General features: G+C 40.9%; 1 protein-coding gene across 1 annotated transcript; it reads right to left on the bottom strand.

Moving 5' to 3' along the window:
• Positions 1-1,066: 1,066 nt before the first annotated feature.
• On the bottom strand, positions 1,067-25,933 carry LOC115112177 (CTD small phosphatase-like protein 2-B). The gene is made up of 13 exons (XM_029639038.2): positions 25,705-25,933; positions 13,967-14,151; positions 11,381-11,519; positions 11,054-11,218; positions 10,575-10,808; positions 10,361-10,454; positions 5,768-5,879; positions 5,282-5,368; positions 5,015-5,077; positions 4,821-4,900; positions 4,411-4,537; positions 4,168-4,263; positions 1,067-3,913 (listed from the first exon to the last, which is right to left on the bottom strand). Exons 2-13 carry the CDS (start codon positions 14,126-14,128, stop codon positions 3,848-3,850), a joined length of 1,425 nt encoding a protein of 474 aa, XP_029494898.1. The 5' UTR covers positions 14,129-14,151; positions 25,705-25,933; the 3' UTR covers positions 1,067-3,847.
• Between the last annotated feature and the right edge of the window lie 1,625 nt (positions 25,934-27,558).

Genomic DNA, 27,558 nt, shown 5'->3' with positions numbered 1-27,558 from the left:
TTGAACTTGTTATCAGTATAAAAGACACCTGTCCACAACCTCAAACAGTCACACTCCAAACTCCACTATGGCCAAGACCAAAGAGCTGTCAAAGGACACCAGAAACAAAATTGTAGACCTGCACCAGGCTGGGAAGACTGAATCTGCAATAGGTAAGCAGCTTGGTTTGAAGAAATCCACTGTGGGAGCAATTATTAGGAAATGGAAGACATACAAGACCCACTGATAATCTCCCTCGATCTGGGGCTCCACGCAAGATCTCACCCGTGGGGTCAAAATGATCATAAGAACGGTGAGCAAAAATCCCAGAACCACACGGGGGGACCTAGTGAATGACCTGCAGAGAGCTGGGACCAAAGTAACAAAGCCTACCATCAGCAAGGGCATTGAAGATGAAACATGGCTGGGTCTTTCAGCATGACAATGATCCCAAACACACCGCACAACGAAGGAGTGGCTTCGTAAGAAGCATTTCAAGGTCCTGGAGTGGTCTAGCCAGTCTCCAGATCTCAACCCCATAGAAACTCTTTGGAGGGAGTTGAAAGCCTGTGTTGCCCAGCACCAGCCCCAAAACATCACTGCTCTAGAGGAGATCTGCATGGAAGAATGGCCAAAATACCAGCAACAGCATGTGAAAACCTTGTGAAGACTTACCTCTGTGAGGACCTCTGCCAACAAGGTATATAAAAGTATTGAGAATTTGCAAATAAATTAATTAAAAATCCTACAATATGATTTTCTGGATTTTTTTTCTAATTTTGTCTGTCATAGTTAAAGTGTACCTATTACAGGCCTCTCATCTTAAGTGGGAGAACTTGCACAATTGGTGGCTGACTAAATACTTTTTTCCCCCACTGTATGTATGTTCAAGAGTATCTCAGTGTTTTAACTGGAAACCAGTAGGCCTGCCTAACCCAAATAAACTTCCTCAGTATAGCCCTTTAACTCAACACTGCAAAGCCAGTCCCCCCAGCTGATTTAAAGAACTCACCATCAAGCTTTGATGATTGATCAGCTGTGTAGTGCTAGGGCAAAAACCAAAACGTGCACCCGGGGGGGCATCAAGTGAAAATAAACTACCATGTTTAATAGGAAAGAAAAACAGCATGCTGGATGGTTTAACTTTAAAACTTTGTTCAACGCAATTTGGTATGTACATTTTACAACATGGCTAACAAAGATGTCATTTTAAGCATTTAAAAATACATTTTAAATACACCTTATTGGAAATTGAAAAAGTTAATTAACACAGTTGCTCTTTTCTGCAGAAAAAGTGCCAAGATCAAAATTTAATTCAGGACTTTCCCACAAAACAAGATTCTCTACATACATGCTAGGTTAACAGTTCAGTGACACTGTCCTAACTAAACATACAGATCTTTGTAAGAAAAACACCATCTGATGTAAAGTTAAATCTTAATGAATACATTTGAAAAGTAGATGACATGCCTTTTGAAATAAAAAATAAGATTTTCCTTTAAGGATTTTCTTTTAATGCAAAGCTGCATGTATTGTACAATAGAACAGGTATAATTCACATAAAAATGAACTGGATGTACATGTCAAATAGCCCATCCTTTAACAATTACAAAGTAAGCTCTCCCTTGATAGAAAAGCGCCAGGCCCCCTTTAAGGAGCAGGTTCATCCTCCTAGGGCCAACTCTCAACCAACCGCTAAAGTGGGTATGGATAGGATTGCATATTTGAAAATGCTATAGAATAGGGTGTTCATTATTTATATATATTTTTAAAACGGTGAAAAAAATGTTACTCTTTGTGCACCCTTCAAAGCAGAGAAAATCTAAGAAGTTGATAGATCCTTTGGATCATGGACTTTTGATTTGTTCATTTTCCCCCCACATTTTGGGATCAAGGATGGGAAAATAATTACATTCATAGTCTGGCAACATTGAACGTCGCCAAAAAACAATGTGCCCTGTAATAGACGAGTTACACTAAGTCAGTTCAGTTTTATAGGGCGATGATTTCCAGAAAGGCAATGAGAGAGCAGGCTAAAAGGACTGGTATTCTGAGTTTTTACCCTCAGTCTTTCAGATGTTTGGCAAGATGACGTGCATGATTAGCTGGGATAGGGCAGTTGGAGACGCCTAACAACTTTGTTCGCAGGACACAATTCAATTTAGAACAAAAGAAACAGCGCAACTAACAAACGGACCAGAATTTCCTTTCCGGTTTGAGTGTTTTGATCTTAGAGGCTTGATTGTCTCCGACTTAAAACACTTCCAATGAGATTAAAATAAGACATGGGTGGCGACGTTTGATCATGTTAGGAAGGAGATTTGTATGGCACCATATACATGACCAGCTAATGTAAAAGTCCATAATATCAACAAAAGGGCCAAATGGACATGGAAAGGTAAACATTTTGGGTGTAATTTTCTCTTACGCTATCGGTCATCAATAAAGTGTCTATGATCTGGGATCTGGTTAGTCCACATGAAATAACATAAGTAATTAGGTACAATTTCTGACAATGCATCATGGTATATTTTTATACAACGCTCCTGGGTAGAGACAGTCAGACATTCATAACAAAAAGGTCCTCCAATAATGATGCTTCTTTCTACTGCATTTAAAGGGCTTTAAAGCCATATAATAAAACCAATTCCTAAAACAAAAAAACTACTAGAGGCAGGTTGGGTTTATACCACAGTGATGAGGCTGTTTATATGCTGGTGGTGCTACACATCGGGCTGTTTCAGGACCATCCATATGTCCCCAGTAACAGACAGGGGTGAGATGTTGACAGAGACAATCTACATTAGTTATAATTCAATACTAGACATATCCATAAAAACAAAACCTTGGTTATGTAAAAATGTATATTTCAATGTAAAAATACATTAAAATATATGACAAATAAAAATGTTACTATAAAATAAATCTCAGTAACACACTGAGAAGTGGGGACATTTGGTCACAAACAATGAACTGTCCATTGATGTAAATTTCTTGAAAGTTACACTAATTGATAGATTTTTGGCAAAGTGACCTATTAATTCAAACAAAGCCAACTATTGTTTAAACAGAAGTACACATTATACAGGAAGTTCTGAATTCGTTCAATTTGATTTGACATAGCATGGGGATATCCTAACATATCATCATCAATATTATTTTCCAATCAACAGCCTTGGAGAACATCTACATAAAACAGAGCCAGAAAAAAAGCAAACAATACAACATTGTGAAATGTGGTAAAAGAACACATTGCGGTTACAATGAGTGTCTACAACAACAAAAATAAATTCAGCTAGAGGAATGCATAATGAGATCCTATAGGCTACAGGTAAAATGTTTATAAAATCCCAAGATGGAAAGAAAAAGATGGGCTATGTACCCATACACACTTTACTGGCCATTCCTGTTAAAAATTGGTCTAAAGCCAATGAGTGTCACTGTCAACAGTCCCATGAAAGCACCAAAGGGAGCAAGAATAATCCTCTTCTCTGTCAGCTAACAATTCAGTCCAACCAGACAGACAGCACCTTGGCCCCTCCGATAGGAAGCCAGGAGAAAGAAACTGCTCCTGAAAAAAAGCCAGTCAAAAGGAGGAGCCTTCTTGATCTTGCCCACAGTAATGTGATCTAAACATGTGGCTTTATAAATTATTTTTTAACCAGATGTTGCTTCAAAAAAAAAAGGGAAAAAAAGAGACTTTGCACTTTGTTGTTATCGATGCAAAAAAACTATGTGGGGTAAAAAGAGAGAAAAAGTGAAACCTTCAACAGTAATGGCAATGTTATAATCCAAAAGAGGGCTTTTTACATGTCTGTGTTGGTTTATTCAATCATTCGTTATTTCTTCTGTCCATCTATTCCAGGGATCAGTCTGGGGGAAGAAGCTCGTGCAGACGAAACCGTTCTCGAACATGTGGCCTCACATCCTCATTCTGGAGCACAGGAGACAGACTATATTAATACCACAGTGATATGAACCTAAACCGATGAGTTAAAGAGATGATTTCTCTGTCAGTGGCTGAACATTTCATTTTGTAAAAGACATTGGTAGCAGGCTACTAAAAATGAATGTTGGGGGCATTGCAAAGCACATGTCAATGACAGCTCAAGCATGTATGGCTTAGAAATGAGCAAAATATTACTATCCAATCATGATTAAAACATGTCAAATGTAGCTTGTATGTACCAGCTCAACAAGCTTCTCCAAGAATGGGACAAGCTTCAGGAGTTCGTTGTCATTTTTGTCCATGAACCAGCTCTCAATGGGAATCCCATTGGAAAGCTGTAGGGATATAGAAATGTACTCTATTGGATTGTACAACAATAGCATAACTAAAAACAAGCAAATATAATTTAAAATGCGAAATGTAGGCTTAATTACGCTGTGCTAGGTTGGGTTACATACGTCACTTGGGGCTGAAAGGCTCACCTGATATGCAAAGGCTTGAGGTGAATTGTCAATAATGACGGTCTTGGACAGGTCTCTTCCAAGGATGTTCAGGTCCTTGATGTAGTTCCCTTGTACACAGACACAATGCTCACGAAATAACCTGTGTCTAGGGTTAGTGGAGAGGAGGAAAATCAATCAATTGTTAAGTCTACAGGTCTGTTTATGAATAATTCAGTCAAACCACAATGTTGACAACTGAACAGCACATGGAGGCAGCACGTGCCCCATTGTCCAGCCCCAAAGCCACAATCAACATACAAAGCAACCTCATCCAAACAGAGAGCACTATAAATGCACGTCAAAGCTAAGGCGTGGTATTCTATTACAAAAACACAGCTGATACTTCCAATGCATCTAAATGAAGGGGTAGAAATAAACATTTAACTTACCTAACCAACTGTTTCTTGGCATCCAAGATGTTGAGCAACTTGTCTGCATAAACCTTCTTAGAGGCAGTGAAGAGAATGATCTAACGAGGAAAAGACAACTGAATACGTTTCTCACTAGAGTAGCTTAATGCAAGTAACCGTACTCTTTCAATAAACTGTTACAATTAAATAGGAGAAAAGGAAGCCCAGTTTACCTCATAGATTTGAGACATGCGCTCCAGGAACTCTCTGAAGAACGGCCTTAAACGCACATACACCTGCAGACAAGCAAAGTATTAGTTATTTGTACAAAGTATTCAGAGGTCTCTTTCTCCTAGAAACTGATTCTGTGTCGCCCACTTTCACCTGTGGCGGTCTACAAAAGCACAGCTTTAGCACCCTCTGGTGGAAAAGTAAAATGCTTCATTATTTCCCATTTAAAATAGAAACATCTCAATGTCAGATCAAGGACTTCTGTATACCTGGTAAATGACATCTTGAAACAGGACCGGGAAGGTTAGTGCTGCATCGTCCAGCTCATTCAAGCTACAGTGCACCAATGTCTCATCCTGGTAGGAATCACAAAAATAGTTAAGTGGATGTACCAATTACAGTAAAAGCTTATTTATGCTTGACCCGAAAATGTGGTAGTAGGCTCAATACGGAGAGTGTGACAATTGCGGAGCCTCCGGAGGCATGCAGAGGCCAAATTGAGCCTCCAAATCGTTGTAACAATGCGGAGGGCTCCGTATAGCTTCACATTGACATGATTGGTTGACGGCAGGTGGGGGCGGTCTGTCCTGTATAAACAAATTCTCTTGCTTTACAAAAGCAATACTCAACAGCTCTGAGCTGCTCCGGGAAGCGCAAGAAGTATGAATGCCCTGACATCTGCAGAGGCCGTATCACTGTAAAAACTGCACGGCCTATGCAGATGTTGGATTGAAGTGCACCATGTTATCGCTCACCAGGTCGAGGACCAGGGAGAACTCTGGTGTACTGCGGGTCTTTAGTGGGAGAGCAGGCTTCCTGGTCAGCTGTTCCTCTGTCAGTGGAGGTACATGCTTGATGAAGAAATACCTGGACAAAATCAAATCAAACCTTTCAAAGTTAAATACAGGACTTAATGAAATCACGAGGGGGAAAAAAATATGAAACTACACTGAACAAAAATAAAACGCAACATGTAAAGTGTTTCACGAGCTGAAATAAAAGATCACAGATATGTTCCATGATCACAAAAAGCTTAATACTCAAGTTGTGCACAAATTTGTTCACATCCTTGTTAGTGAGCATTTCTTCTTTGTCAAGATAATCCATCCACCTGACAGGTGTGGCAATTTTAAGCAGCATGATCATTACAGGTGCACTTTGTGCTGGGGACAATAAAATGTGCAGTTTTGGGCCTCCCGAGTGGCACAGTGGTCTAAGGCACTGCATCGCAGTGCTAGCTGTGCCACTAGAGATCCTGGTTTGAGTCCAGGCTCCGTCTCAGCCGGCCGCGACCGGGAGACCCAATTGGCCCAGCGTCATCCGGGTTAGGGGAGGGTTTGGCCGGCACGCTCTAGCGACTCCTGTGGCTGACACGGTCGCCGGGTGTTTCCTCCGACACATTGGTGCGGGTTAAGCGTGTCCGTACTCGTTGCAGTGATGAGACAAGACTAACTACCAATTAGATATCATGAAATTGGGGAGAAAAAAGGGGAAAAAGTTGGCATGCTACTGCAGGAATGCTACTAGAGCTGTTGACAGATAAATGAACATGAAATTCTCTACCATAAACTGCCTCCAACATTGTTTTAGAAAATTTGGCAGTACGTCCAACCTGCCTCAACAGCAGACCACGTGTATGGCGTTGTGTGGGCAATTTATTAATTGGAATTTGAATGCACTTTATTTTACTCGACAGTTAAGTAATTTCAGATCAAAGTCAATTAAGAACAAATTCTTCTTTACAATGAAGGCAACCCCAGACGACGCTGAGCCAGTTGTGGGCCTCCCAAAAACAGCTGGATGTGATACAGCCTGCATTTGGAAAGTATTCAGACCCCTTGACTTTTCCCACATTATTACATTATAGCCTTATTCTAAAATGGACTACATTATCACGGTTACATAAGTAAGTATTCAGACCCTTTACTCCTTACTTTGTTGAAACACCTTTGGCAGTGATTACAACCTTGGGTCTTCTTGGGTATGACCCATTCTTCTCTACAGATCCTCAAGCTCAGTCAGGTTGGATGGGGAGCGTTGCTGCACAGCAATTTTCAGGTCTCTCCAGAGATGTTCTATCGGGTTCAAGTCTGGGCTCTGGCTGGGTCACTCAAGGACATTCAGAGACTCATCCTAAAGTCACTCCTGCGCTGTCTTGACTGTGTGCTTAGGGTCGTTGTCCTGTTGGTTGGTGACCCTTCGCCCCAGTCTGAAGTCCTGAGCGCTCTGGAGTAGGTTTTCATCAAGGAGCTCTATGTACTGTGCTCCGTTCATCTATCCTGCCTAGTCTCCCAGTCCCTACCGCTGAAAAGCATCCCCACAGAATGTTGCCACCACCATGCTACAACGTAGGGACGGTGCCAGGTTTCCTCCAGACGTGACGCTTGGCCTAAGAGTTCAATTGTGGTTTCATCAGACCAGAGAATCTTGTTTCGAATGGTCAGAATCCTTTAGGTGCCTTTTGTCAAACTCCAAGCAGGCTGTCATATGCCTTTTACTGAAGAGTGGCTTCCGTCTGGTCACTTTGACAAAGGCTCGATTGGTGGAGTGCTGCAGAGATGGGAGAACCTTCCAGAAGGACAACCATCACCACAGAGGAACTCTGGAGCTCTGTCAGAGTGATCATTGGGTTCTTGGCCACCTCCCTGACCAAGGCTATTCTCCCCCAATTGCTCAGTTTGGCAGGGCGGACAGCTCTAGGAAGAGTCTTGGTGGTTCCAAATTTCTTCCATTTAAGAATGATGGCCCAGAACTTCAATGCTATAGACATTTTTTGCTACCTTGCCCCAGATCTGTGCCTCAACAATACTGTCCCAGAGCGCAATGGACAATTACTTTGACGTCATGGCTTGGTTTATGCTCATGCACAGTCAGGTAGACTCCAATCAAGTTGTAGAAACAGCAAGGATGGACGCACTGGAGCTCAAATTTCGGTCACATAGCAAATGGTCTGAAATACCTTATTTACATAAGTAGTTATTTTTTTATAAATTTGCAAAAATATCTAACACACCTGTTTTTACTTTGTCAATAATGGGGTAGTGTGATGAGGAAAATGTTTTGTTTAACCCATTTTACAATTAGGCTGTAAAGTGTGATGTGGAAAAGGTGAAGGGGTCTGAATACTTTCCGAACGCACTGTATATACCGTAACAAGAACCTGTCGTGCCATTCATCTGCTGCCATTACCTCATGTTTCAACATAATTCACAGCCCCATATCGCAAGGACCTGTACACAACTCCTGGAAGCTTAGGCCCAGTTCTTACATTGCCTGCTTCCTCACCCATTGAGCATGTTAAGGATGCTCTGGATTGACATGCATGACAGCGTGTTCCAGTTCCCGCCAATATCCAGTAACTTCGCATAATCATTGAAGAGGAGTGGGGCAACATTCCACAGGCCACAAACAGCCTGATCAACTCTATGCAAGGTAGATGTGTTGATCATTTGCCTCATGCAGCGCAACGCCCCTACTTAATTTGTTTTAGCATCTGTGACCAACAGTTGCATGTCTGTATACCCAGTCATGTGATATCAATAGATTAGGGCCTAACGCATTGATTTCAATTGACTTATATGAACTGTAACTCTTTGAAATTATTGAATGTAGAGTTTATATTTTTGTTAAGTATATTTTCCTTTTTTGTATTCACAAGATAAAAATGTATTCTAAACATTCATATTCTGGCCTTAACCTCTCTGCGCACGGAACCCAGTAGTTCGACAACATACGGTGATCACTACATAAATAGTCATGTTAAACATCATTAAAATACAAGTGTCTCACATGCTTTGAAAGCCTAGCATCTTGCTAATCAAACTGCGTTGTCAGACTTTTAAAATGATTTACTGCGAAAGAATACGATTATCTGAGGATAGAGCCCCATAAAAAACAACTATTTCAACCAGCACAGGCGTAACAAAATCACAAACTGCAATAAAATAAATAGTTTACCTTTGACGATCTTCCTCTGTTTGCAATCCCAATGCTCATTGTTACACAATGAATGGTCTATTGTTTGATAAAATACATTTTTATAGCCTAACACGAAACATTTTGTGAACCGCGTGTCGTGAATTCCGTCAGGCCCACAACAATGGCCAAAGTGAAATGGAGACATATACAGCTGGTCTGTTGTAATATAATAAAGACAGTAGATCTAGCTGGTCTGTCATAATATAATAGAGAGTAGAATAAGCTGAAATGTCATAATATAAATGAGACAGTAGAACTAGCATGTCTATAATAATATATTCATCCTTATGTTCCCTGTACTCTATAAATACAGTGGGGCAAAAAAGTATTTAGTCAGCCACCAATTGTGCAAGTTCTCCCACTTCAAAAGATGAGGCCTGTCATTTTCCCCTGAACAGGCAGTTAACCCACTGTTCCTAGGCCGTCATTGAAAATAAGAATTTGTTTTTAACTGACTTGCCTAGTTAAATAAAGGTAAAATAAATAAAACAAAGTATTGAGATAAACTTTTGTGATTGACCAAATACTTATTTTCCACCATAATTTGCAAATTAAATTCATTAAAAATCCTACAATGTGATTTTCTGGATTTTTTTTCTTCTCATTTTGTCTGTCATAGTTGAAGTGTACCTATGATGAAAATTACAGGCCTCATCTTTTGAAGTGGGAGAACTTGTACAATTGGTGCCTGACTAAATACTTTTTTTACCCCACTATCTGTTTATTATACCTGTTGATACAGGGCTCATATGTGAAACTATTCTAACTAAACATTTTCTTTCAGTGACACTAACTCCGAATGGGAACCCCCAGTGCCAAGGTGTCCATCCCCCACTGAAGCTCCTGCCACAAGTGGTGTTCATCTGCTCAAATTTATTTCTGCAGGCATGGATGTGCTCTGGCACCTGGCATCAGCAGCATAGTGTCGAGGACTGAGGGTCTTCCTAATATAAAGTGTTATTTTGTAAATGTATATATGGTATTTTGTATATAGTTATTCCATTTAAAATGTATAACTTCACCAATTTGGCCACTTGGATACATTTGGGCTACTTGTGTGGGACACCTGGGTCACTTCATGATAAATGTCATGTAGCACATTCATCATCATTCTGAAACTTTTCCCCATTGTATTATCTAAACCAGATCTATTGTGTTATATTCTCCTACATTCAATTCACATTTACAAACTTCAGAGTGTTTTCTTTCAAATGGTACCAAGAATACACATATCCTTGGTTCTGTGCCTGAGCTACAGGCTGTTAGATTTGGGTATGTCTTCAGGCAGAAATTGAAAAAAGTAGAGAGTAGCTCTAAAAGGTTAACTAAGGCTGGAATATTTTGCTTAGCGGGAGCAGATTTGTACTTACGGGTCAAAGACCTCCCAGTCCTCCTCGTATGTCCCCTCTGCAGGGGCTGTGGGCTGTGCCACCACATAGCCTCCTTCTGGAGGGGCGCCTGGGGCTGAGATGATAGGAAGGAGGAGACCAAGAGAAATGGGAAGGAGAGAGTGAAGTGAGAATGATCCTTGTCCATAATAACATGGACTCTATACCAAGAAGACATTCCTTTAACACCAGCTACCTGTGAGAGCAGGCATGTCTGTGACGACCTCCTCTTCCTCGACAGGCACTTCTGGAGGATGTGGAGCCCGCAGTGGTGGCAGCATGTCACTGGGGTAAAGGGGCATAGTCGTACACACTTCCTCTGTGGAGGTGGCAGTGCAGGTGGGGGTCTCCTCCACAGTCTCCATGTCCAGCTGCTTGACGATCTCCTCAGCCTCCAACGCCTGGTCTGGGGAGTCCGAACCTGACGTGGCTGAAAATTACAATAGATTACTATATATACTACTTATTAACGTAGTTCTGCAGGGAAGTTAGATTTGACCACAATATAAAAAATACAACATAACAAATGAGTGTCATACAAGGTAGAATGAAGACTGAGGTAATATAGTAGGCCATTTACCAGTGCAGGGAGTAGAGACAAACATGGAACAATTTAGGCTAATCTAACAAGTCAAGTTTGGCACTCTTCGACCTATCATCATTTTGGGGCATTACCATTTTTATTTGCTGGTGAGAAGAAGTTGAAGACTGGAGAGAAGATGGTTCCCAGGAGCGTGGTTCTAGGCGGACTGGTCAAAGTCTCTGCCGCCTCCTCCAGCTTCCCATTGGGCTTCACAGGCTTACTACTCGTATCATGGTTCGTGTCATGGTTTGTCGCTTCTGTGGTTTAGGGTGAGGAGCAAGTAAGAACATGATACGTCGCTTTATCAAGACATGCAAACTCCTGTAAAAGGCCTGTTGTTGTGCAAGGTATGATTACTGAATAGGATAAGGTTTTGTTCCCATCTTTCAATTAATCCTCCACTCCCTTTCCAAACTCACCCCCGTTGACAGAGTTTCTCCTGCTGACCCTGGAGATGGTCCTTCTGGGGGCATCGCCACCTTGTGGTGTGGAAGAGATCAGGTTGTCGTCGACATCGCAGGTGAGCCGTGTCTTCTTCGCTGTGTTTTCCTGCTCTACCTGAGGTAGAAACACAACTCTCATATCAGAACAGAAGGAAGGAGCATTTAACTATAGAATAAACCCCCCAAAAATCTTTCAAAATCTCTTACAGTATTCCCAACATTTATTTTTTAATAAACCCACTAGCAGAAGGCCCAAGGAATTCTGACTCGTATCTGGTTGGATGGACAAAGGACTTGTAATACGCCAAGTGACAATGTTCCAAGACAAAGAACACATGCCTTCCCAGGGGGATTATTTCTCTCCTGAAATATTGTTTCAGCTAACACTACCTACCTACTTGGGCAACACAATTAATCGAATTCAGATATCAATATCGCAATTTCTGTGCAATATTCATATCGCAAAAGGCTGAGATACTCTTTCTTTGACCTTCCGTTAAAACAACAAAAACTAGACCATGGTACCATCTCCAATAAGATGCCCTAGATTCCGTTCATTCACTCTCTACATGCACAGCGGAAGCTGACCAATCACTAGCCGGGGTCGCACTCTCTGCATGGCATGCACATGCTGGCTCATCACAAGTGTCCCACAGAGCACGCAGTTAGATGCTGGTGAGGAGAGAAAGGGCTTTACCTCAGTGTGTCAGAAGCATGCGTGCTGCTCGTGCTAACGAGAAAGGCGATTTGGTGCCAAAGGGCGCATAATTCAGTGGTATGGCAATATTCGGCTACAGGCAAACCAAAGTCAACCAAATGTGTTGTGCAAAAAGTGCCGCAAAAAGAGTTGTGGCGACAACAAGAAGCAACACAACAAAAACATTCAGTCATTTGAAGAACCATCCCCTACTTCACGACGATTGCATGGTGAAGAAAAACGCACCCGACAGTAATTACGCTCCTTAGTAAAGACCGCAAAGATAACTTGTGTATGTATAGTACATGTTCTTTATGTGCTCTTGAATAAAAATCAATGTAAAATAAATCCAATTAAAAAGCTCCCAACAGCTGCAAAGCCCCTCAGCTAGACACCTACGTTAAACAGGAATTGACAAGTATAACGCCCTACGAATAAACATCCCACAGACGTCACCCAGGGGCTATCACCCAGCCAAAGACATGTTTCACATTTACAGTCAGCAAAGCTTAAAGAGGATAAACAAGCTGGACAGGATACAAGACTCCGTCACTCAAGTCACCATCCCAACGCTGTATAACAAAATTAAGGGACAAGTTGAAACAGAGCTCACATGATTATTACACGACTACAACATAGGCCTGTCTTTGGTCTAATACAGGTATCCCAAAATGGGTGCAATGCATCAGGGGTACGCCAAATAAAAATTAAATTCCCCCCATTTTCAAACATGGGGTTATACATTTGGGTGACGTTTTCTCTCACCTGAATGATCTGAATCTGAGATTACAGGGACACTCCGCAACTATATTCAATGTGCGGGACAAAATTGAGGCTATGATTAAGAAGTTGGAGCTCTTCTCTGTCTGCATTAACACAGGACTTTCCATCATTGTATAAGAACATCATTACAAATCATTTGTAGACTGCAAATTGACCATAAGAATCTAAAAATATATAATATTTGACTTAAACATAATTTCAAACCTGGTTTACATTTGTATACGATCACATCTCTATTATTATGGGTGGGAATACTTGGGAAAATATGTCCTAAATTAAAATCACTGCTGATTTCCTGGTATTTTTAGTCTATGTTCAACCATTTTTTGGGGCTCAAACGAAACGACCTGCAAGGCAAATCTGACTCACCAGTTAAAGAACCCTGCTATATTTGATGATCATGTTAAATTAAGAGTACTACACCTACATATTAATAAACCTATGTATAACAATGTTGGAAAACATTAGCACAGTATGTATTAACTCATCTCATTTTAGAAGTGATGTTTTCTACCCGGACACGTGTTTTAAATATGTCTGACGGAATTACCACGTTTTCACCCAAAATCACAATTGCAATATCTGGCCCCAAAAAATTTAAATTAAGAATTTTTCCCAAATTGTAAAGCCCCATTACCTACTATCCTTCTACAATCTCTAGAGCCACCTCAAAAATTGGAACACTGAGTTTGAAGACAAGCCGCTGCATTCCACCATGCATTTCTAGGGAAACATGACACTGGGTACTAAAACAGACTTTACTTGTTAAATCTGGATAGGGGCTAAATAAAGTTCTAGTTGGGGGGGGTGCAAAAAGGTGCTGCTTACATAACACAGTGCTAAAATGTTACACTAGGGACATGTAACTTCGGTGAGCAAACAGCTGTAGAACGTTGGAGGGGGAAATGTTACTTAGGGTGCCAGTTAGGCGCAGACACTCAAATACATCCCAGAGATTGCACCCTACTCACTATATAGTGCACTACTTTTGACAAAGACTCATAGGGCTCTGGTCTAAAGTAGTGTACTATATAGGGAATAACATGCCATTTCGGAGACAGATAAGAGACAGCACAGCTTACCTTCACAGCATTGCCTCTGATTAATTTCTTAATGGTGGACAGCAGGCCTCTCCCGCCACCTGTCGGCGTGCACTCCTCCACTTCTGAATGCCTCCGCTTGGTCGTGCGGGGCGCATGGGCAGGGCTCGACTGCTGAGATGCCTTCCGCATTCTCAGCCTCATTGTTTTAAGAGCCACATGTAAGACTGGAGGACAGACAGGGCACAGCAGTTGATGGGCAAAAGCGGACAAATGGGGGGGGGTAGGAAGAGGGGGGAAAAAACAGTTTGTTAGTTTAAGACCTGATTTTCGCCCTCTTCATACAGTCACATGATACACAGCCTAACAACTAAAAAGGAGTGGACAAGCTGGTGATTTGAAAACCCTCAGTGAACAAAACACCAGCAGAAAAAGTGCTGCTGCTAACATCTGGTTGCATTCAAGACACCATTTCCTCTGCATCACAGTACATCATTGCTGCCTACTTCAGTGAATATGTTTATCTAACAACCGATGGGACAAATTGATCACAAAAAGTATCTGAGGATATTAGAGATAATGGAAACAATAGGTCCATCTTAATGAGAGAAAAAACATGAATAGGGAAAATGACTTACTGTAAGTAACCACCGCGCTCTTCTCTCAAGGAGCACACCCTCCCACTCCCGTGCTTACTTTCACATGCTTACCAAACTAGCTCCGCATGTGTGCATGTTGATTTTGTCTATCAACACCAGACGGGTTCAATATCAAAACAAACTATATTAAATTTGGGGACAGGTCGAAAACACGCATGAAACATTCATGGACACTTAGCTAGCTTGCTGTCCTGGGAGATAAAGTGGGTTATTTTACCTGAAATGCATATGGTATTTTTTTTGCTGGATCTTGGTAAAATTTTGGCACATTTTGAGTCACACAAAATCATGACATGTCCAGGACCCATCAGGCACCATGCCAGACAGTGGACATAGCCCTCTCTATCCACCACTCCCATTGCACTGCAGAGAAACCCACTGCTTCACTACATCTGCATTACATTACCATGGGGCCTGGCCTAAACAGTGAACACACTTTCTCAACAGATCCTAATATAACAAAGTAAATTTACTTCTGAGAAGAACCTTGGAATGTGAACACACCATACCTTTTTTCAGTCACTAATGTAAAGTTTCCATCCCTTGTCAAAATGTGTGAAGGACAATTTATTTTATTGCCCAAATGAAATTAGCAGCTGATTACAGGGTGGGGATTCGGGGAACATATGTGCCTATAACATGTCCATAGATACAAAACAAGTAGCCAGACTTATTCAATACATGCCACAGGGAGGATGATTTCCAAATTAACACTAGTCTTAACAGCTATTGCTTCGTCACGGTGATGTTGAACTAGCATGACGGGATTGTTATGTGGTACTATTGATGTAATATGACAGCATTAGTGTCCTTGTAATGACTGCAAGCCCCATGGGCACAGGGGTGTCAGTATGAGCAACGCAATGCCGCAATGGAGAGGGGAGCAAAAAGGTTAGCAACAAGTCAGAGATTAAAAATAGCTTCAAATCCAGAGACTAAAAAATGTCTTATGCCTAGACAATAATATAACCAGTAAATAAGATGATTTATGAATGACCTAGCTCTCCGTTAGGCTAAGCCAGGCATCAAACAAGGCCCACGGACCAAAACCAGCCAGTGAAGCATTTCTAACCAGAAGGCGCACTGATTTGCGATGTCTATTCATTTTGGCCCGCTTCCATACCGCCCATGATGCACTGCGCTATAAGTCACAGAAAGCACTGCCAACATGCTGCACGCTAAACAGCACTGCATTGCCACACACACGCCTGCATGCTGTATCACATCACTAATGGCACTGACCAAATCTACCGGACCAAAAGTTTTAAAAGGTGTTGTCGGCTTAATGTCCATGCCAAGTTTCCGTTCCAACTGACCATTGCAGTAGCCTATAGAAAATGTAATTCGTTGTCAAAAGGTTCAGATAAATGGATTCACATGCAAGTGTAAATGACTAAAGGACAATAGGGCACACAAGCGATTATAAAATTTGTTAAAAGTTGTGTAATTTCTTAAAAGCAGAGGACTCGTGCATCTGTGAATTGCTCTGCTTTCGTGTGTCCCGTTACAGCACGCAGCAATGTTCTCCTAGGCCACAAACATTTTTGCAGTCTGGCTTCGATTTTTAAAGCGTAACAATTAATAACTGAAAAGCTAAACCTTTCAATAAAACACATTGCAAAGGAGAAATGTAGGCCTATGACAACATTTGAGCAGTAGCCTAGGCTACAACAACCTAGTTACGTTGTTATTAAATACTTTGACTAGGGTCACAGCATATTTTGCTCATCTGCAAGCATAGTAGCAAAGGCTGGATAAATATTATTCAATCTCTTGTTTTAATATGTTCAAATTTTATATTCAGCATCCTATGTGCATAAGTGGGTCGCAGTTGTACGCACGTTTTTTAAAAATAAAAACAAACGATAGGCTAGGTCTGGCCCGTGAATGTTGCCGCCCCCCAATATGGCCCATGTGCTGATTGAGTTCGACATCCCCGGGCTAAACCAGCCAAGGAGCCAGCAGATACGGCACGCCTCAATTTTGCCTGCAGAACTCAGCATGGATGTAAGAGCCAATGAACACAAATCACACACACATTCAGTTCCTCTAGTCACAGCATGCCTATGTTTTTACCATCTCAAAGCATGACTCATTCACAGCTTCCAACAAACCAAGGATGCAGCCAGCAGCAACACTATACTGGGGAAGAGGATTTCCTTTTTTCTCTTTATTTAAACAAAAAAGGAAGTTTATGGATATATAACACACATCAAGTAAGGTTGCAGATAAAGCTAGATTTTTATGAAATATAGAAGACAATTTTTACTGCCCCCCAGATTACAACCAGCTGTTACACATGCTACAAAGAAAATGGCATATAGTAGCTAGATGCTAGCTATTTGCACATACACACGAGTGCGTTCTAAAACAATACTAAAAAAAAATGTGTTTGAAGCGGTGTGAAAACCATTGAAATGACCTCATGCACACATAGCTCAGCGGTGTGACAACGATGCAAGTTGTTAAAAATCTAACAACCTCCTCTTAATTTTGTCATGGCTCAGTTTACCCTACTGCAGGGTTACTCAACTAAATTCTTACAGGGGCCAGATTTGAAAAGGGTTATTTATATTATAATCTTATAAAGCACTTTCATTAAAATTAAATGTCACTAGAAGTTCATTTTGAGTGCTTTAAGACCAGCCCAATTCAGTGCATCAAATGGTTTTACATAATGGAACACATTTGAATTTAACATAGTTGACCTGCATCACATTAATTCATTTCTACATGCATCACTTCATCTTGTTTTTATTTACACATAGGAAACATTTTATGCATGGTATATCTCAGTTAACCAACATCAAATTGTGTCCCATTTTCAATATAATAATTTCATTAATTTTCTGTCTAGTTTTGTTTTTACACAGAAACATCTCATTTGACTAGCTTTTGCAGAGCAGTCTCTCTCCCATCTCATCAGTAGAGAACTGGTGCCTATAAACTGCACCACCTCTGTGGGGACTTTAACTTTGCAACAATATTTTGAGTTTGCTTTCAGTTTATCTTAAAACTCTTGACATCACAGGAGTGATGTGTACTGTTGACCGAATATAAGTTGTGCAGCGTAGAGAAATGGAAGGTTTTGTTTGAGCTTAAAAATCTGGAGAAAACATTTTGAAAGTAATAACGGTTTTATACCTCCCCTGTAGTCCCAAATTAATGTAAATTCAATTGATTGAAGATGTCACAAAAACAAGACGTCATACGAGCACCTCAAGCATTTACTAGATATTTGTTGGATTTCTCATGGCGGCAATCACTGAAAAAAAGCAACCATCTCGTCCCTAAGCTCTCATAGGCTGCGAGAGAGGATTATTACCCTTGCTTAGCCACCAAACAATATGTAAAAGTAAATAATGATGTCCAGCAGACCACAAAACAAGCGGTGTTGCAAGCTAGGCTGTTGATCGGATAAAGTTTATGATAGCTGTGAGTTAAACACCGTGGACTGAGTTAAGCCCAAAGCACGCTCTGGTGTAGTGATCTCATCTGTGGTGAAAGAGCCGATAGGCGGGCACCCCCATTAGCAGCTCGGAGTGGCTGTAACTGGTATGTTGGATTATATTAATTGACAGTACGTAAATGGGCAGGACTACAGGAAAACATATCTCCCATTAGAGAATATTGAACGAGGGCTCCTTTTGGCACAAAAAATCCAATTATGAAAAAAAAGCAAAATTATATGAAGGTTCAGAATTTATCAAAGGGCCATTCTAAATTGATAAATGGCCAGTTGAATAGCTCTGCCCCAGTGTATGACCAAATTAATACTTTTTTTTGAAGGAGTGCATGAAAGGTTCAGTTAAATTGTTTGCATCAAGACCAATCTTGAGTTGGCCTGGTATCCAAACTGAATTTCTCAACAACCAACAAAAGGTATTTTGGGTATAAAAATAATATTTATGAAACAAAAGGAACATTTGCTGTCTAACTGGGAGTCTCCTCAGTGAAAACATCCGAAGATCAAAGGTAAACGGTTAACTTGATTGCTTTTCTGATTTGTGACCAAGCTTCCTACTGCTAGCTGGACATAATGCTATGCTATCGATAAACTTACCGAAAATCTTGTCTTGCTTTGGCTGTAAAGCATAATTTTAAAATCTGAGATGACAGGGTTATTAACAAAAGGCTAAGCTGTGTTTCACTATATTTCACTTGTGATTTCATGAATATGAATATTTTCTAGTAATATTTTTTGACCGTTGCGCTATGCTAATTAGTGTAGTTGATGACAATTCTCCCGGATCCGGGATGGGTAGTTCCAAGATTAAACATCTTGGAAAATTGTCATAGCTTTAGAAGCTTCTGATAGGCTAATTTACATTATTTGAGATGTACCAAGAGTTCAGGAAAAAAATTGTAGACCTCCACAGGTCTGGTTCATCCTTGGGAGCAATTTCCAAATGCCTGAAGGGTCCACGTTCATCTGTACAAACAATAGTAAGCAAGTATAAACACCATGGGACCACACAGCCATCATACCGCTCAGGAAAGAGACGTGTTCTGTCTCCTACAGATGAATGTACTTTGGTGAGAAAAGTGCAAATCAATCCCAGGACAACAGCAAAGGACCATGTGAAGATGCTGGAGGAAACAGGTACAAAAGTATCTATATCCACAGTAAAAACGAGTCCTATATCGATATAACCGGAAAGGCTGCTCAGCAAGGAAGAAGCCACTGCTCCAAAACCGGCATAAAAAAAGCCAGACTACGGTGAGGACAAAGATAGTACTTTTTGGAAAAATGTCCTCTGGTCTGATGTAACAAAAATAGAGTGGTTTGGCCATAATGACCATTGTTATGTTTGGAGGAAAAAGAGGGAAGCTTGCACGTAGAAGAACACGATCCCAACCGTGAAGCACGGGGTGGTAGCATCATGTTGTGGGGGTGCTTTGCTGCAGGAGGGACTGGTGTACTTTACAAAACAGATGACATCATGAAGAGGAAAATTATGTGGATATATTGAAGCAACATCTCAAGACATCAGTCAGGAAGTTAAAGCTTGGTCGCAAATGGGTCTTCCAAATGGACAATGATCCCAAGCATACTTACAAAGTCGTGAAAAAAATGTGTATGTAAACTTCTGACCCACTGGGAATGTGATGAAAGAAATAAAAGCTGCAATAAACCCTTCTCTACTATTATTCTGACTAGAGATCGACCGACTATGACTTTTTCAACGCCGATACAGATTATTGAAAGAACAAAAAAAAGCCGATATAAAATACACTTCTGTGTATTGATTTTAAGAAAGGCATTGATATTTATGGTTAGGTATAGTCGTGCAACAATTGTGCTTTTTTTGCAAATGCGATTTTGTTAACCACCTGAGAACGGCGCTCAGAGCCCAATCCAGCCAGAGAAATATCCGCCTTTCGGGAGACAGAAGTTAGAAAGAACACAATAAATATTCACTTACCTTTGATGATCTTCATCAGAAGGCACTCTTAGGAATTCCAGTTCGACAATAAATGACTGATTTGTTCCATAAAGTCCATCATTAATGTCCAAATAGCCACTTGTGGTTAGCGTTTTCAGCCCAGTAATCCATCTTCATGAGGCATGAGCACTTCGTCCAGACAAACTTGAAAAGTTCCATTACAGGTCGTAGAAACAAGTCAAACGATGTATGGGATCAATCTTTAGGATGTTAACATAAAACATCAATAATGTTCCAAACGGAGAATTCCTTTGTCTGAAGAAAAGCACTGGAACGAGAGGTAACTGTCGGGAGCGCGTCACGAGCCTGAGACACTGGGCCAGACTACTGACTCAGACAGGTCTCATGAGTCCCTCCTTTATAGTAGAATCCTCATTCAAGTTTCTAAAGACAGTTGACATCTAGTGGAAGCTGTGGGAAGTGCAACAACCAATATCCCACTGTATCTTCAATAGGGGCTGAGTTGGAAAAACTACAAACCTCAGATATCCCACTTCCTGGATGGATTGTTTCTCAGGTTTCTGCCTGCCATATGAGTTATGTTATACTCACAGACATCATTCGAACAGTTTTAGAAACTTCAGAGTGTTTTCTACCCAATACTACTACTAACACTAATAAGCATATATTAGCATCTGGGACAGAGTAGGAGGCAGTTCACTCTGGGCATGCTATTCATTCAAAAGTGAAAATGGTGCCCCCTACCCCAAAATCATTAAACTATCCCCCGTTTGGCGAAATTGGCTGTCTTTGTTAGGAAGAAATGGTCTTCACACAGTTCGCAACAAGCCAGGCGGCCCAAACTGCTGCATAAACCCTGACACAATTTCCCTAGTTAAAATAAATTCATGTTAGCAGCCAATATTATCTAAATATGCAGGTCTAAAAATATATACTTGTGTATTGATTTTAAGGAAAGTGTTGATGTTTATGGTTAGGTACACATTGGTGCAACGACTGTGCTTTTTTCGCAAATGCGCTTGTTGAATCACCCGTTTGGCGAAGTAGGCTGTGATTCAATGGTAACTTAACATCAATTATATGCAACGCAGGACAAGATAGATAAACTAGTAATATCATCAACCATGTGTAGTTAACCAGTGATTATGTTAAGGTTGATTGTTTTTTATAAGATAAGTTTAACTTCTTACGGCTGAAATCCCATCCCTCAAACATACAAGTATTATACACCATTTTAAAGATACTGTTAATCCCACCAGTGTCCGATTTCAAAAAAGCTTTATGACGAAAGCATACCATGCGATTATGTTAGGTCAGCACCTAGTCAAAGGCACAGCAATTTCTCCAGCCAAAGAGAGGAGTCACAAAAAGCAGAAATAGAGAAAATGAATCACTAACCTTTGATGATCTTCATCAGATGACACTCATAGGACTTCATGTTACACAATACATGTATGTTTTGTTCGATAAAGTTCATATCTATATCCAAAAATCTCAGTTTACATTGGTGCGTTCTGTTCAGTAACATCCAGTGATTTTGCAGAGATCCACATCAATTGACAGAGATACTCATAATAAACAGTGATAAAAGATATAAGTGTTATGCATGGTATTAAAGATATACTTCTCCTTAATGCAAACGCTGTGTCAGATTTCAAAAAAGCTTTATGGAAAAAGCACACCATGCAACAATCTGAGTACAGTGCTCAGACACAAAAACAAGCCATACAGATACCCGCCATGTTGTGTAGTCAACAGAAGTCAGAAATAGCATTATAAATATTCACTTACCTTTGATGATCTTCATCAGAATGCACTCCCAGGGATCCCAGTTCCACAATAAATGTTTGTTTTGTTCTATAAAGTCCATAATTTATGTCCAAATACCTCATTTTTGTTTGCGTGTTTAGTTCACAAATCCAAATTCATTGAGGCGCGAGCACTAGGTCCAGACGAAAAGTCAAAAAGTTCCCGTTACAGTTCGTAGAAACATGTCAAACAATGTATAGAATCAAGCTTTAGGATGTTTTTAACATAAATCTTCAATAATGTTCCAACCGGACAATTCCTTTGTCTTTAGAAATGCAATGGAATGCAGGTCGCTCTCACGGGCGCACGCGAGACTGGGCTCATGGCATTCTGCCAGACCTCTTAGTCAAACAGCTCTTATTCTTTCCCCCTTCACAGTAGAAGCCTGAAACAAGGTTCTAAAGACCGTTGACATCTAGTGGAAGCCTTAGGAAGTGCAATCGGATCAAATTTACACTATCTTGTATAGGCAAAGAGCTGAAAAACTACAAACCTCAGATTTCCCACTTCCTAGTTGGATTGTTTCTCAGGTTGCCTGCCATATGAGTTCTGTAATACTCACAGACATCAAACAGTTTTAGAAACTTCAGAGTGTTTTCTATCCAAATCCACTAATAATATGCTATCTTAGTTTCTGGGCCTGAGTAGAGGGCAGTTTTACTCTGGGCACCTTATTCACCCATGCTACTTTATACCGCCCCCAGCCATAAGTTAATTCTAGCTAGCACCTTACCGTGGCTCCTTGCTGCACTCGCATAACAAGTAGTCAACCTGCCACGCAGTCTCCTCATGGAGTGCAATGTAATTGGCGTCCAAAAATGCAGATGACCAATTGTTATGAAAACTTTAAATCGGCCTTAATTAAAAATCTGCCATTCCGATTAATTGGTCGACCTCTAATTCTGACATTTCACATTCTTAAAATAAAATGGTGATTCAAACTAACCTAAGACAGGGATTTTTTTTACTAGGATTTAAATGTCAGGAATTGTGAAAAAACTGAGTTTAAATGCATTTGGCTAAGGTGCATGTAAACTTACGACTTCAGCTGTAGCTATCCTCTTAATTCATATCTGAATGAATGTGGCCATTTCTAGCAAGCAAAATAAGTGATTTATATTTTCCTTGTGTACTGCCATATGTCATTAACATAGCTCCGTTTGTCACTGGTGCAGGCTAGTAAATATCCTAAAGCTAGCCATCTACTGTAGACTGCAAACTAAAACCGGGGAGAGGGGGAGGAGAGTATTCACTTGCTTTATGTACACACAAATACATATTTCCACATAGCTGATGAATTTACATTTTTGTTCTATAAAGACTAATTGTGTCAATATGGTGTGAATATTGTAGAAAATTCCTCAGCCGTTTTCCATATTAAAAAGTGGAAGTGCCACTTACAGCTCACCATTTACAGTAGCCCACAGGAAATATGTTCCCCCACCAAATGGATCATATAAATGTTGATCTTGCATTGGGGGCTTTCCTTATATGCGGGGAGCATGAACTGTAAACTAACAAAGATATTTTAGAGTTAAAACCCATGTATATTTAACCTCTACAGGATCGGAGTCACCCAGGACATTTGAGCTAACGTGCGCTAATATAACATTTAAGTCATTTAGCAGACGCTCTTATCCAGAGCGACTTACAAATTGGTGCGTTCACCTTAAGACATCCAGTGGAACAGCCACTTTACAATAGTGCATCTAAATCTTTTAAGGGAGGGGGGGGGGGAGAAGGATTACTTTATCCTATCCTAGGTATTCCTGAAAGATATGATTAGCATGATGTTGCAAGTAACAAGAACATTTCCCAGGACAAACATGCCTTATATGGGCAGAAAGCTTAAATTCTTGTTAATCTAACATCACTGTCCAATTTACAGTAGCTATTACAGTGAAAAAATACTTTTGTTTGAGGAGTGCACAACAACAAAGAAATTTATCACGGCAACTGATTTGATACATTCACCTCTGAAGGTAAATAATGTACTTACATTAAGTTATCTTGCTCCGATTTGTCATCCTGAGGGTCCCAAAAATAAAATGTTGCGTAGTCTTGTTTTGTTTGATCGAATCAATTTAGGTTCTACATTTTGAACCCCTGCTGTGCCTCTGCCTGCCACCCCCCGAAAATGTGAAAAAGGTGTCCGATCCTTAAGAGGTTTTACGTAGTAAGACGTGAGGGTGTGGGATATGTCCAATATACCATAGCTATGGGCTGTTCTTAAGCACGACGCAACACGGAGTGCATGGATACAGCCCTTAGCAGTGGTATATTGGCCATGTACCACAAACACAGAAGTGTCTTATTGTTATTATAAACTGGTTACAACATAATTAGAACAGTACAAATACATGCCTTGTCATGTCCGTAGTATACGGGTTGATACCATAGCTGGAACCATTATATACTACTATAAAGAAATTCTAGACTGTGTGGTTCGAGCCCTGAATGCTGAAAGCCATGGTTTTCCAGACCGTATACCACAGTTATGACAAAAACATGTATTTTTACTGGTCTCATTACATTGGTAACCCACTTATAATAGCAATATGGCACCTCAGGGTTTTGTGAAATATGGTCAATATACAGCGGTTAAGGTCCGTGACCCAGCCTTCCACGGTGCTTCTTGCCTAAGAACAGCCCTTACATGTGGTACATTGGCCGTATACCACCCACCATCGGGCCTTACTGCTTAAATATACAGCACAAACTACATAAATATCTGTTATTAAGGTCCATTATCTGCTACCTGGTCTTTAATTGTGGGCTCTAGAAAGAGTTCCCATAGTGACTGCAGCAGCCCATTCATTCGCCCTCACTACTAATTGTTTGGTGGTGGCGGTGTATCGTCCCATAACATGTGGAAGGTATGGTTAGATGAGGGGATGGTCGATCAAAATGAGTGGAAAGTGGGAACACCACGAACACTTCATTGATATAGCTAGTTAGCTAACTAGACAGTCTTCTGGCAAGTTAATCGAATTGTCACTGTTCAAAATGTTTGACTCCTTCGTGTAATGGGCCAATGATGGTTGCAATTCAAAAGAAAACATGGAAAGCTTTCGCACTTGGTCCAGAGTTAATTACCAACTAACTTTTTCTATGTCCATGGACGGGGAGCCCTAACCAGGCTAGTATACAGAAAGTGGGCGGGAAATTAAAGCTTGCTACCGACCACTCGTGTCCAGGTAGAAGGCCGTAAAAGCAGGACGCCAATAGTAACTAACTCGCTAAACATCAAGCGAGTTCGCTGCTAGCAAGTAACAAACATCGTTCGAAAGTAGCGCGCGATGTTAGTTCACGTTAGCTAGCCGTGGCGGCTACCCCGCTAGCTAGCAAAAAACACAGCATCTAGATAACTAGCTACTGTACCTGCCATTTCTCACTGTCCATTTTCAACTGAGAAATGTTAGCGGTTTAGCTATGCAGTTAGCTGTTAGAATATCTAGCTAGCGAAATTAAACTTAGGTTGTGAGAGGCTGGACAAACAATATTTTAGCCTCTTCTGTCCAAAGACAAATTTGACTAGCTAGCTAGTTGCTAACGTTAACTAACATTAGCAAAACTTAATTAGCTAGCACTACCTAAACTTTGCTAGCTGATTAGCTACCTAGCTTGGCAACATGGATCTAGTCAATTAGCTGTTTTAGGCAAGTTAATCAAGACTGTTGTAAATGTACAATAAATGAAACCAAAATTTACAAAACCATTGACTAATTTTCCGCAGCAAAATGGTTACATGTTAGCAAACCAGGAGGCCGAGATTTTAGCAAGACAGGGTCAGGCTGGCTAACGTTAGATTGCTGTTGTCCATGCCTTGGGGGCGAGAAAGGAAAATATTTATTTGTACGTCACTCACACATGCTGAAAGACGCTTGAAATAATCCCTACTTACTTTACAGTACTCCACAGTATCTCGAAAACGAGTTGACTGATCAAGCACTGCTGGCTGCCACGGTGCGGACAGCAGCTGCTTCTTCTTTTTCTTCTTGTTTCCACTCTGCTGTGCTGTTTTTATGAACCGTCTAGTAGCTGATACTGCGATGTGCTCCCAGACGCCATTTCCCGCCTCCTCACCCACACTCTCTCGATGCAGATACCCGGATGACAGAGGACCGCTTGAGCCAGAGGCGTCAATGAGGTGGTTCGTTTATCTGGCCCGGGTACCCCGGTGAGAAGATTTTTGAATCAAATCAAACTTTATTTGCCACATGGACCGAATACAACAATTGTAGACTTTACCGTGAATTGCTTACTTACAAGCCCTTAGCCAACAGTGCAGTTCAACAAGAAGAACATATTTACGATGTAGGCTAAAATAAAAAGTAATAATAAAAAGTACCACAATAATAATAACTAGGCTTTATACATGGGGCACCGGTATCAAGTCAGTTGAGGTAATCTGTACATGTAGGTGGGGCCAAGTGACAATGCATAGGTAACAAACAGCGAGTAGCAGCAGTGGTGGGGGTAGAATTGTTCAGCAGTCTAATGGCTTGGGGGTAGAAGCCGTTGAGGAGGCCTTTGGTCCATGACTTGGCGCTCCAGTACCGCTTGCCGTAACTTGGGTGACTGGAGTCTGGCAAAGGTCACTTCGGGTGAAGTGATTGCATTCATGGTGGAACCGGGATCCTTCCGGGCGTGAGCCAGGTGCCCCACTCTGGTGGAAGGCGAAATCGGTTCAAAACAAAGGTGACGTTAGTTATAAATCCGTGTTTGTGTTTTCACATTCAACAGTGATTGCTTTGGATAAAACACTTTACCTGCCTTCCCAATTAAAACATAGTTTGAAAATTCAAACATTTATTTTATGGAAGAGATGTATGTTTCTGGACGATGCACCATGCTGACATGACCAAGCCGCGCAGATTTGATTTGAGAAGGGCGCTCCTCCATCCCCGTTTTCACCCGATGACGTGCCGGGCCATTGCCCGGTTCAACACGGGCCAGCGTAATATAACTCATTTTTCCCTTTGATTTGGCACATGAACTCACACCCCTTTTATTTGAAAAACAATACAGTCCCGGAGATACTCTGACAGTACATACCGTTACCTGGTCCTGAATCCCCCGAGCACCCATAAATGTGGTTCATCTCGATGTTTCTTCCTTAACGGGTATTTTGTAGATTTTTTTTCTCCATACAGCTTGTTGGTTTTTACTTGCAATTGCTTGATATTTGGGGGTCTTCCATGCAGACGACTAACGAGCTTTGATTCAAATGTAATTTATTCATTGAAAATACTAGAAATATTTGGTGGCTTTATGGCCATTTGAAATGAATCAAAATAATCTGTTGAGGTGGATTTGATTACAACTAAAATAAAGTCCTCACTGTCAACTACATTTATTTTCAGCAAATTTAACATGTGTAAATATTTGTATGAACATAAGATTCAACAATTGAGACAAACTGAATAAGTTCCACAGACATGTAACTAACAGAAATCTAATAATGTGTCACTGAACAAAGTAGGGGTCAAAATCAAAAGTAACAGTTAGTATCTGGTGTGACCACCAGCTGCATTAGGTACTGGAGTGCATCTCCTCCTCATGGACTGCACCAGATTTGCCAGTTCTTGCTGTGAGTTGATACTTTCCTCTTCCACCAAGGCACCTGCAAGTTCCTGGACATTTCTAGCCCTCACCCTGGGATCCAGCAGATCCCAGACGTGCTCAATGGGATTGAGATCCGGGCTCTTCGCTGGTCATGACAGAACACTGACATTCCTGTCTTGCAGGAAATCAC

This window comes from Oncorhynchus nerka, linkage group LG27, assembly GCF_034236695.1.
Source record: "Oncorhynchus nerka isolate Pitt River linkage group LG27, Oner_Uvic_2.0, whole genome shotgun sequence".
In the NCBI taxonomy this organism is placed as follows: Eukaryota; Metazoa; Chordata; class Actinopteri; order Salmoniformes; family Salmonidae; genus Oncorhynchus; species Oncorhynchus nerka.
This window is presented reverse-complemented; position numbering and strand designations above follow the sequence as displayed.

What these genes read in the sequence shown, in the direction of transcription:
- LOC115112177 (XM_029639038.2), bottom strand. Translation starts at nt 14,128, where the DNA reads ATGAGGCTGAGAATGCGGAAGGCATCTCAGCAGTCGAGCCCTGCCCAT. An exon ending in CTCACCAGCAAATAAAAATG is followed by an intron (nt 10,809 to 11,053) that starts GTAATGCCCCAA and finishes TGTAATTTTCAG; the next exon opens with CCACGTCAGGTTCGGACTCC. An exon ending in AGACATGCCTGCTCTCACAG is followed by an intron (nt 10,455 to 10,574) that starts GTAGCTGGTGTT and finishes CTATCATCTCAG; the next exon opens with CCCCAGGCGCCCCTCCAGAA.